This window comes from Coregonus lavaretus (genome assembly GCF_964263955.1).
Source record: "Coregonus lavaretus genome assembly, contig: HAP1_SCAFFOLD_3112, whole genome shotgun sequence".
NCBI classification, from domain to species: domain Eukaryota; kingdom Metazoa; phylum Chordata; class Actinopteri; order Salmoniformes; family Salmonidae; genus Coregonus; species Coregonus lavaretus.
In genome coordinates this window covers 52,501-64,200 of record NW_028159985.1, presented here as the reverse complement: position 1 = coordinate 64,200, position 11,700 = coordinate 52,501, and the positions used below count along the sequence as shown (strand labels likewise).

General features: G+C 50.5%; 1 protein-coding gene across 1 annotated transcript in view; it reads right to left on the bottom strand.

The window, feature by feature from the left end:
• Positions 1–2,438: 2,438 nt before the first annotated feature.
• Positions 2,439–11,700, bottom strand: part of LOC311122288 (uncharacterized protein) — a gene marked incomplete at its 3' end in the record, with an annotated part of 20,309 nt that continues 11,047 nt past the window's right edge. The window contains exons 9-10 of the mRNA XM_084196673.1: positions 5,230–5,391; positions 2,439–2,547 (exon numbers count right to left, since the gene is read on the bottom strand). Coding sequence (XP_084052799.1) covers positions 2,439–2,547; positions 5,230–5,391 — 271 coding nt within the window. The remainder of the gene's footprint in view (positions 2,548–5,229; positions 5,392–11,700) is intronic.

Genomic DNA, 11,700 nt, shown 5'->3' with positions numbered 1-11,700 from the left:
TGTGCAGTGTGTAGTGTGCAGTGTTTAGTGTGCAGTGTGTAGTGTGCAGTGTGCAGTGTGTAGTGTGCAGTGTTTAGTGTGCAGTGTGTAGTGTGCAGTGTGTAGTGTGCAGTGTGTAGTGTGCAGTGTGTAGGGTGTAGTGTGTAGTGTGCAGTGTGCAGTGTGTAGTGTGCAGTGTGCAGTGTGCAGTGTGCAGCGCACTGCGCAGTGCGTAGTGCGCAGTGTGTAGTGTGCAGCGCACTGCGCAGTGCGTAGTGCGCTGTGTGTAGTGTGCAGTGTGTAGTGTGTAGTGTGCAGTGTGTAGTGTGCAGTGTGTAGTGTGCAGTGTGCAGTGTGTAGTGTGCAGTGTGCAGTATGTAGTATGTAGTGTGTAGTGTGCAGTGTGTAGTGTGTAGTGTGCAGTGTGCAGTGTGCAGTGTGTAGTGTGCAGTGTTTAGTGTGCAGTGTGTAGTGTGCAGTGTGTAGGGTGTAGTGTGCAGTGTGCAGTGTGTAGTGTGCAGTGTGTAGTGTGCAGTGTGCAGTGTGTAGGGTGCAGTGTGCAGTGTGCAGTGTGCAGTGTTTAGTGTGCAGTGTGTAGTGTATAGTGTGTAGTGTGTAGTGTGCAGGGTGTAGTGTGTAGTGTGTAGTGTGCAGTGTGCAGTGTGCAGTGTGTAGTGTGCAGTGTGTAGTGTGTAGTGTGCAGTGTGCAGTGTGTAGTGTGCAGTGTGTAGTGTGTAGTGTGTAGTGTGTAGTGTGTAGGGTGTAGTGTGTAGTGTGTAGTGGGCAGTGGGCAGTGTGCAGTGTGCAGTGTGCAGTGTGTAGTGTGCAGTGTGTAGTGTGTAGTGTGTAGTGTGCAGTGTGCAGTGTGTAGTGTGCAGTGTGTAGGGTGTAGTGTGCAGTGTGCAGTGTGTAGTGTGCAGTGTGCAGTGTGTAGTGTGCAGTGTGCAGTGTGTAGGGTGCAGTGTGCAGTGTGCAGTGTGCAGTGTTTAGTGTGCAGTGTGTAGTGTATAGTGTGTAGTGTGCAGTGGGCAGTGTGCAGTGTGTAGTGTGCAGTGTGTAGTGTGCAGTGTGTAGTGTGTAGTGTGTAGTGTGCAGTGTGTAGGGTGTAGTGTGTAGTGTGCAGTGTGTAGGGTGCAGTGTGCAGTGTGCAGTGTGTAGTGTGTAGTGTGTAGTGTGCAGTGTGTAGTGTGTAGTGTGCAGTGTTTAGTGTGCAGTGTGCAGTGTGTAGTGTGCAGTGTGCAGTGTGCAGTGTGCAGTGTGTAGTGTGCAGTGTGTAGTGTGTAGTGTGTAGTGTGTAGTGTGTAGGGTGTAGTGTGTAGTGTGTAGTGTGCAGTGGGCAGTGTGTAGTGTGCAGTGGGCAGTGTGCAGTGTGCAGTGTGTAGTGTGTAGTGTGCAGTGTGTAGGGTGTAGTGTGTAGTGTGCAGTGTGTAGGGTGCAGTGTGCAGTGTGCAGTGTGTAGTGTGTAGTGTGTAGTGTGTAGTGTGCAGTGTGTAGTGTGTAGTGTGCAGTGTTTAGTGTGCAGTGTGCAGTGTGTAGTGTGCAGTGTGTAGTGTGTAGTGTGCAGTGTGTAGTGTGCAGTGTGCAGTGTTTAGTGTGCAGTGTGCAGTGTGTAGTGTGTAGGGTGTAGTGTGTAGTGTGTAGTGTGTAGTGTGCAGTGTGTAGTGTGCAGTGTGTAGTGTGCAGTGTTAAGTGTGCAGCGCACTGCGCAGTGCGTAGTGTGCAGTGTGCAGTGTGTAGTGTGTAGTGTGTAGTGTGCAGTGTGCAGTGTGTAGTGTGCAGTGTGTAGTGTGCAGTGTGTACCCACCGTGTTGGAACTTGAAGTCTATGTAGCAGCGTTCTCCAGTGTGTAGGGTGTAGTGTGTAGTGTGTAGTGTGCAGTGTGTAGTGTGTAGTGTGCAGTGTGTAGTGTGTAGTGTGTAGTGTGTAGTGTGTAGTGTGCAGGGTGCAGGGTGTAGTGTGCAGTGTGTAGTGTGTAGTGTGTAGTGTATACTCACCGTGTTGGAACTTGAAGTCTATGTAGCAGCGTTCTCCAGTGTGTAGGGTGTAGTGTGTAGTGTGTAGTGTGCAGTGTGTAGTGTGTAGTGTGCAGGGTGTAGTGTGCAGTGTGTAGTGTGTAGTGTGTAGTGTATACTCACCGTGTTGGAACTTGAAGTCTATGTAGCAGCGTTCTCCAGTGTGTAGGGTGTAGTGTGTAGTGTGTAGTGTGCAGTGTGTAGTGTGTAGTGTGCAGTGTGTAGTGTGTAGTGTGCAGGGTGTAGTGTGCAGTGTGTAGTGTGTAGTGTGTAGTGTATACTCACCGTGTTGGAACTTGAAGTCTATGTAGCAGCGTTCTGCAGTGTGCAGTGTGTAGTGTGTAGTGTGTAGTGTATAGTGTATAGTGTGTAGTGTGTAGTGTGTAGTGTATAGTGTGTAGTGTGCAGTGTGCAGTGTGTAGTGTGCAGTGTGTAGTGTATACTCACCGTGCTGGAACTTGAAGTCTATGTAGCAGCGTTCTCCAGTGTGTCTCCTGCGTTTTCTCTTCTCTAACGACTCAGAGTCTTGCAGCTGCTTCACCGCTTCACATAAGGCCTGAAACAGAGAGACACTGAGTGAGGCCTGAAACGCAGAGAGACACTGAGTGAGGCCTGATTCACACTGAGAGACTGAGTGAGGCCTGATTCACACTGAGTGAGGCCTGATTCACACTGAGTGAGGCCTGATTCACACTGAGTGAGGCCTGATTCACACTGAGTGAGGCCTGATTCACACTGAGTGAGGCCTGATTCACACAGAGTGAGGCCTGATTCACACAGAGTGAGGCCTGATTCACACAGAGTGAGGCCTGATTCACACAGAGTGAGGCCTGATTCACACACTGAGAAACACTGAGTGAGGCCTGATTCACACACTGAGAAACACTGAGTGAGGCCTGATTCACACACTGAGAAACACTGAGTGAGGCCTGATTCACACACTGAGAAACACTGAGTGAGGCCTGATTCACACAGAGACACTGAGTGAGGCCTGATTCACACGGAGTGAGGCCTGATACACACGGAGTGAGGCCTGATTCACAGTGAGTGAGGCCTGATTCACACAGAGAGACACTGAGTGATGCCTGATTCACACAGAGACACTGAGTGATGCCTGATTCACACAGAGAGACACTGAGTGAAACCTGAGTCACACAGAGACACTGAGTGATGCCTGATAAACACAGGGAGACACTGACACACAGACATTCCATTAGCTGGTACTTGAAAATATCCTGATGCAGACACCAGCTATGTTTCCATTAGTTTGTCCAGCGATTTTGTCGACATTTACAGAAGTTTGCATAGAAAATAGATGCAACAATTACCTGCCACGGTGTCACCATTGAACGGTCGTGTCGATACAAACTGGACATAATGACGTCACGCCTATGTTTGCGTAGCGTGTATACCTTGCGTGTGATTGCGTAGCGTGTGTACCTTGCGTGTGATTGCATAGCGTGTGTACCTTGCGTGTGATTGCATAGCGTGTGTACCTGGCGTGTGATTGCGTAGTGTGTGTACCTTGCGTGTGATTGCGTAGTGTGTGTACCTTGCATGTGATTGCGTAGCGTGTGTACCTTGCGTGTGATTGCGTAGCGTGTGTACCTTGCGTGTGATTGCGTAGTGTGTACCTTGCGTGTGATTGCGTAGTGTGTGTACCTTGCGTGTGATTGCGTAGCGTGTGTACCTTGCGTGTGATTGCGTAGCGTGTGTACCTTGCGTGTGATTGCGTAGCGTGTGTACCTTGCGTGTGATTGCGTAGCGTGTGTACCTTGCGTGTGATTGCGTAGCGTGTGTACCTTGCGTGTGATTGCGTAGTGTGTGTACCTTGCGTGTGATTGCGTAGCGTGTATACCTTGCGTGTGATTGCGTAGTGTGTGTACCTTGCGTGTGATTGGGTAGTGTGTGTACCTTGCGTGTGATTGCGTAGTGTGTGTACCTTGCGTGTGATTGCGTAGCGTGTGTACCTTGCGTGTGATTGCGTAGCGTGTGTACCTTGCGTGTGATTGCGTAGCGTGTGTACCTTGCGTGTGATTGCGTAGTGTGTACCTTGCGTGTGATTGCGTAGCGTGTGTACCTTGCGTGTGATTGCGTAGCGTGTGTACCTTGCGTGTGATTGCGTAGCGTGTGTACCTTGCGTGTGATTGCGTAGCGTGTGTACCTGGCGTGTGATTGCGTAGTGTGTGTACCTTGCGTGTGATTGCGTAGCGTGTGTACCTTGCGTGTGATTGCATAGCGTGTGTACCTTGCGTGTGATTGCGTAGCGTGTGTACCTTGCGTGTGATTGCTTAGTGTGTGTACCTTGCGTGTGATTGCATAGCGTGTGTACCTTGCGTGTGATTGCATAGTGTGTGTACCTTGCGTGTGATTGCTTAGTGTGTGTACCTTGCGTGTGATTGGGTAGTGTGTGTACCTTGCGTGTGATTGCTTAGCGTGTGTACCTTGCGTGTGATTGCATAGTGTGTGTACCTTGCGTGTGATTGCATAGCGTGTGTACCATGCGTGTGATTGGGTAGCGTGTGTACCTTGCGTGTGCGTGTGATTGCGTAGTGTGTGTACCTTGCGTGTGATTGCGAAGCGTGTATACCGTGCGTGTGATTGCGTAGTGTGTGTACCTTGCGTGTGATCGCGTAGTGTGTGTACCTTGCGTGTGATTGCGTAGCGTGTGTACCTTGCGTGTGATTGCGTAGCGTGTGTACCTTGCGCGTGATTGCGTAGCGTGTGTACCTTGCGTGTGATTGCGTAGCGTGTGTACCTTGCGTGTGATTGCGTAGCGTGTGTACCTTGCGTGTGATTGCGTAGCGTGTGTACCTTGCGTGTGATTGCGTAGCGTGTGTACCTTGCGTGTGATTGCATAGTGTGTGTACCTTGCGTGTGATTGCATAGTGTGTGTACCTTGCGTGTGATTGGGTAGTGTGTGTACCTTGCGTGTGATTGGGTAGCGTGTGTACCTTGCGTGTGATTGGGTAGCGTGTGTACCTTGCGTGTGATTGGGTAGTGTGTGTACCTTGCGTGTGATTGGGTAGCGTGTGTATACCTTGCGTGTGATTGCGTAGTGTGTGTACCTTGCGTGTGATTGGGTAGCGTGTGTATACCTTGCGTGTGATTGCGTAGTGTGTGTACCTTGCGTGTGATTGGGTAGCGTGTGTACCTTGCGTGTGATTGGGTAGCGTGTGTACCTTGCGTGTGATTGCGTAGTGTGTGTACCTTGCGTGTGATTGGGTAGTGTGTATACCTTGCGTGTGATTGCGTAGTGCCCCTTCATGGCGTTGAGGCTCCATTTGATGTCCTGACAGGAGATCATCCTGAAGTCTCCCATCAAGAGGTCAGCTGCCTGCATCACCACCTCTGGACCCACCGGACCCAACGACCCGTAGTCAAACAGGTCCTCTGCAGACTGCACACAGAGAGACAGGGTTACCAGGACCCAACGACCCGTAGTCAAACAGGTCCTCTGCAGACTGCACACACAGAGACAGGGTTACCAGGACCCAACGACCCGTAGTCAAACAGGTCCTCTGCAGACTACACACAGAGACAGGGTTACCAGGACCTAACGACCCGTAGTCAAACAGGTCCTCTGCAGACTACACACAGAGACAGGGTTACCAGGACCTAACGACCCGTAGTCAGAGACAGGGTTACCAGGACCTAACGACCCGTAGTCAGAGACAGGGTTACCAGGACCTAACGACCCGTAGTCAGAGACAGGGTTACCAGGACCTAACGACCCGTAGTCAGAGACAGGGTTACCAGGACCTAACGACCCGTAGTCAGAGACAGGGTTAACACTAGGGATGGGCGTTTGAAATCATTTCACTATTGGAATAGTACCATCATTTTTTTAAGGATACTCTAAATACAGTGTTATTTTAACCCTTTTTAACCTGAGCACTGCTGCGCGAGGGAGAGACGCTGCCGTGGTGGAGGGGACGGAGTGAGAGATGGAGCACAGTGGAGGGGACAGGAGGGAGAGACGCTGCAGTGGTGGAGCTGACAGGAGGGAGAGATGGAGCACAGTGGAGGGGACAGGAGGGAGAGATGGAGCACAGTGGAGCAGACAGGAGGGAGAGACGCTGCAGTGGGGGAGGGGACGGAGGGAGAGATGGAGCACAGTGGAGGGGACAGGAGGGAAAGACGCTGCAGTGGTGGAGCTGACAGGAGGGAGAGACGCTGCAGTGGTGGAGGGGACGGAGTGAGAGATGGAGCACAGTGGAGGGGACAGGAGGGAGAGACGCTGCAGTGGTGGAGGGGACGGAGTGAGAGATGGAGCACAGTGGAGCGGACAGGAGGGAGAGATGGAGCACAGTGGAGCAGACAGGAGGGAGAGATGGAGCACAGTGGAGGGGACAGGAGGGAGAGACGCTGCAGTGGTGGAGCTGACAGGAGGGAGAGATGGAGCACAGTGGAGGGGACAGGAGGGAGAGATGGAGCACAGTGGAGCAGACAGGAGGGAGAGACGCTGCAGTGGGGGAGGGGACGGAGGGAGAGATGGAGCACAGTGGAGGGGACAGGAGGGAAAGACGCTGCAGTGGTGGAGCTGACAGGAGGGAGAGACGCTGCAGTGGTGGAGGGGACGGAGTGAGAGATGGAGCACAGTGGAGGGGACAGGAGGGAGAGACGCTGCAGTGGTGGAGGGGACGGAGTGAGAGATGGAGCACAGTGGAGCGGACAGGAGGGAGAGACGCTGCAGTGGGGGAGGGGACGGAGTGAGAGATGGAGCACAGTGGAGCGGACAGGAGGGAGAGACACTGCAGTGGGGGAGGGGACGGAGTGAGAGATGGAGCACAGTGGAGCGGACAGGAGGGAGAGACGCTGCAGTGGTGGAGGGGACGGAGTGAGAGATGGAGCACAGTGGAGCGGACAGGAGGGAGAGATGGAGCACAGTGGAGCAGACAGGAGGGAGAGACGCTGCAGTGGTGGAGGGGACGGAGTGAGAGATGGAGCACAGTGGAGCGGACAGGAGGGAGAGATGGAGCACAGTGGAGCAGACAGGAGGGAGAGATGGAGCACAGTGGAGCAGACAGGAGGGAGAGATGGAGCACAGTGGAGCAGACAGGAGGGAGAGATGGAGCACAGTGGAGGGGACGGAGGGAGAGATGGAGCACAGCGGAGCAGACAGGAGGGAGAGATGGAGCACAGTGGAGGGGACAGGAGGGAGAGACGCTGCAGTGGGGGAGGGGACAGGAGGGAGAGACGCTGCAGTGGTGGAGGGGACGGAGGGAGAGATGGAGCACAGTGGAGCAGACAGGAGGGAGAGACGCTGCAGTGGTGGAGGGGACGGAGTGAGAGATGGAGCACAGTGGAGCGGACAGGAGGGAGAGACGCTGCAGTGGGGGAGGGGACGGAGTGAGAGATGGAGCACAGTGGAGCGGACAGGAGGGAGAGACGCTGCAGTGGTGGAGGGGACGGAGTGAGAGATGGAGCACAGTGGAGGGGACAGGAGGGAGAGACGCTGCAGTGGTGGAGGGGACGGAGTGAGAGATGGAGCACAGTGGAGCAGACAGGAGGGAGAGATGGAGCACAGTGGAGGGGACGGAGGGAGAGATGGAGCACAGTGGAGGGGACAGGAGGGAGAGACGCTGCAGTGGTGGAGGGGACGGAGGGAGAGATGGAGCACAGTGGAGCAGACAGGAGGGAGAGACGCTGCAGTGGTGGAGGGGACGGAGTGAGAGATGGAGCACAGTGGAGCGGACAGGAGGGAGAGACGCTGCAGTGGTGGAGGGGACGGAGTGAGAGATGGAGCACAGTGGAGGGGACAGGAGGGAGAGACGCTGCAGTGGTGGAGGGGACGGAGTGAGAGATGGAGCACAGTGGAGCGGACAGGAGGGAGAGACGCTGCAGTGGTGGAGGGGACGGAGTGAGAGATGGAGCACAGTGGAGGGGACAGGAGGGAGAGACGCTGCAGTGGTGGAGGGGACGGAGTGAGAGATGGAGCACAGTGGAGCAGACAGGAGGGAGAGACGCTGCCGTGGTGGAGGGGACGGAGTGAGAGATGGAGCACAGTGGAGCAGACAGGAGGGAGAGATGGAGCACAGTGGAGCAGACAGGAGGGAGAGATGGAGCACAGTGGAGGGGACAGGAGGGAGAGACGCTGCAGTGGTGGAGGGGACGGAGTGAGAGATGGAGCACAGTGGAGCAGACAGGAGGGAGAGATGGAGCACAGGAGGGAGAGATGGAGCACAGTGGAGGGGACAGGAGGGAGAGATGGAGCACAGTGGAGCAGACAGGAGGGAGAGACGCTGCAGTGGTGGAGGGGACGGAGTGAGAGATGGAGCACAGTGGAGGGGACAGGAGGGAGAGACGCTGCAGTGGTGGAGGGGACGGAGTGAGAGATGGAGCACAGTGGAGCAGACAGGAGGGAGAGACGCTGCAGTGGTGGAGGGGACGGAGTGAGAGATGGAGCACAGTGGAGCGGACAGGAGGGAGAGATGATGCAGTGGGGGAGGGGACGGAGTGAGAGATGGAGCACAGTGGAGCGGACAGGAGGGAGAGACGCTGCAGTGGTGGAGGGGACGGAGTGAGAGATGGAGCACAGTGGAGGGGACAGGAGGGAGAGACGCTGCAGTGGGGGAGGGGACGGAGTGAGAGATGGAGCACAGTGGAGCGGACAGGAGGGAGAGACGCTGCAGTGGTGGAGGGGACGGAGTGAGAGATGGAGCACAGTGGAGGGGACAGGAGGGAGATACGCTGCAGTGGGGGAGGGGACGGAGTGAGAGATGGAGCACAGTGGAGCGGACAGGAGGGAGAGACGCTGCAGTGGTGGAGGGGACGGAGTGAGAGATGGAGCACAGTGGAGCGGACAGGAGGGAGAGATGATGCAGTGGGGGAGGGGACAAGCTACCGACTGTAGTTCTGCTGATTGGCCAACACAAACTTCAAGCTACCGGCCTTTTTACGGGAACACCTTACTAAAAACGACATTCAAAAGTTTAGCCTTTTATTCAATAAAACATTTGAAATGTCATGGTATATCATTGTATGTAAGAACGTCACATTTATATTTTTATTTAATTTATAAAAAGCCTTTTCATCACTAAAATAGGCCTATAATTTGTTCTCAAAAATGAATACTCACAACAAGTATTATAATATTAACGTCCGTTGGGATATTGAATAACCGTGCCCATCCCTAGTTAACACACAGGGTTAACAACAACAACAAGTATTATAATATTAACGTCCGTTGGGATATTGAATAACCGTGGCCATCCCTAGTTAACACACAGGGTTAACAACAACAAGTATTATAATATTAACGTCCGTTGGGATATTGAATAACCGTGGCCATCCCTAGTTAACACACAGGGTTAACAACAACAAGTATTATAATATTAACGTCCGTTGGGATATTGAATAACCGTGGCCATCCCTAGTTAACACACAGGGTTAACAACAACAACAAGTATTATAATATTAACGTCCGTTGGGATATTGAATAACCGTGGCCATCCCTAGTTAACACACAGGGTTAACAACAACAACAAGTATTATAATATTAACGTCCGTTGGGATATTGAATAACCGTGCCCATCCCTAGTTAACACACAGGGTTAACAACAACAACAAGTATTATAATATTAACGTCCGTTGGGATATTGAATAACCGTGCCCATCCCTAGTTAACACACAGGGTTAACAACAACAACAAGTATTATAATATTAACGTCCGTTGGGATATTGAATAACCGTGCCCATCCCTAGTTAACACACAGGGTTAACAACAACAACAAGTATTATAATATTAACGTCCGTTGGGATATTGAATAACCGTGGCCATCCCTAGTTAACACACAGGGTTAACAACAACAACAAGTATTATAATATTAACGTCCGTTGGGATATTGAATAACCGTGCCCATCCCTAGTTAACACACAGGGTTAACAACAACAACAAGTATTATAATATTAACGTCCGTTGGGATATTGAATAACCGTGGCCATCCCTAGTTAACACACAGGGTTAACAACAACAACAAGTATTATAATATTAACGTCCGTTGGGATATTGAATAACCGTGCCCATCCCTAGTTAACACACAGGGTTAACAACAACAACAAGTATTATAATATTAACGTCCGTTGGGATATTGAATAACCGTGGCCATCCCAGGTTAACACACAGGGTTAACAACAACAAGTATTATAATATTAACGTCCGTTGGGATATTGAATAACCGTGCCCATCCCTAGTTAACACACAGGGTTAACAACAACAAGTATTATAATATTAACGTCTGTTGGGATATTGAATAACCGTGCCCATCCCTAGTTAACACACAGGGTTAACAACAACAACAAGTATTATAATATTAACGTCTGTTGGGATATTGAATAACCGTGGCCATCCCTAGTTAACACACAGGGTTAACAACAACAACAAGTATTATAATATTAACGTCCGTTGGGATATTGAATAACCGTGGCCATCCCTAGTTAACACACAGGGTTAACAACAACAAGTATTATAATATTAACGTCCGTTGGGATATTGAATAACCGTGGCCATCCCTAGTTAACACACAGGGTTAACAACAACAACAAGTATTATAATACTAACGTCCGTTGGGATATTGAATAACCGTGCCCAACCCTAGTTAACACACAGGGTTAACAACAACAACAAATATTATAATATTAACGTCCGTTGGGATATTGAATAACCGTGGCCATCCCTAGTTAACACACAGGGTTAACAACAACAAGTATTATAATATTAACGTCCGTTGGGATATTGAATAACCGTGCCCATCCCTAGTTAACACACAGGGTTAACAACAAGTATTATAATATTAACGTCCGTTGGGATATTGAATAACCGTGCCCATCCCTAGTTAACACACAGGGTTAACAACAACAACAAGTATTATAATACTAACGTCCGTTGGGATATTGAATAACCGTGCCCAACCCTAGTTAACACACAGGGTTAACAACAACAACAAATATTATAATATTAACGTCCGTTGGGATATTGAATAACCGTGCCCATCCCTAGTTAACACACAGGGTTAACAACAACAACAAGTATTATAATATTAACGTCCGTTGGGATATTGAATAACCGTGCCCATCCCTAGTTAACACACAGGGTTAACAACAACAACAAGTATTATAATATTAACGTCCGTTGGGATATTGAATAACCGTGCCCATCCCTAGTTAACACACAGGGTTAACAACAACAACAAGTATTATAATATTAACGTCCGTTGGGATATTGAATAACCGTGCCCATCCCTAGTTAACACACAGGGTTAACAACAACAACAAGTATTATAATACTAACGTCCGTTGGGATATTGAATAACCGTGCCCATCCCTAGTTAACACACAGGGTTAACAACAACAAGTATTATAATATTAACGTCCGTTGGGATATTGAATAACCGTGCCCATCCCTAGTTAACACACAGGGTTAACAACAAGTATTATAATATTAACGTCCGTTGGGATATTGAATAACCGTGCCCATCCCTAGTTAACACACAGGGTTAACAACAACAACAAGTATTATAATATTAACGTCCGTTGGGATATTGAATAACCGTGCCCATCCCTAGTTAACACACAGGGTTAACAACAACAACAAGTATTATAATATTAACGTCTGTTGGGATATTGAATAACCGTGCCCATCCCTAGTTAACACACAGGGTTAACAACAACAAGTATTATAATATTAACGTCTGTTGGGATATTGAAT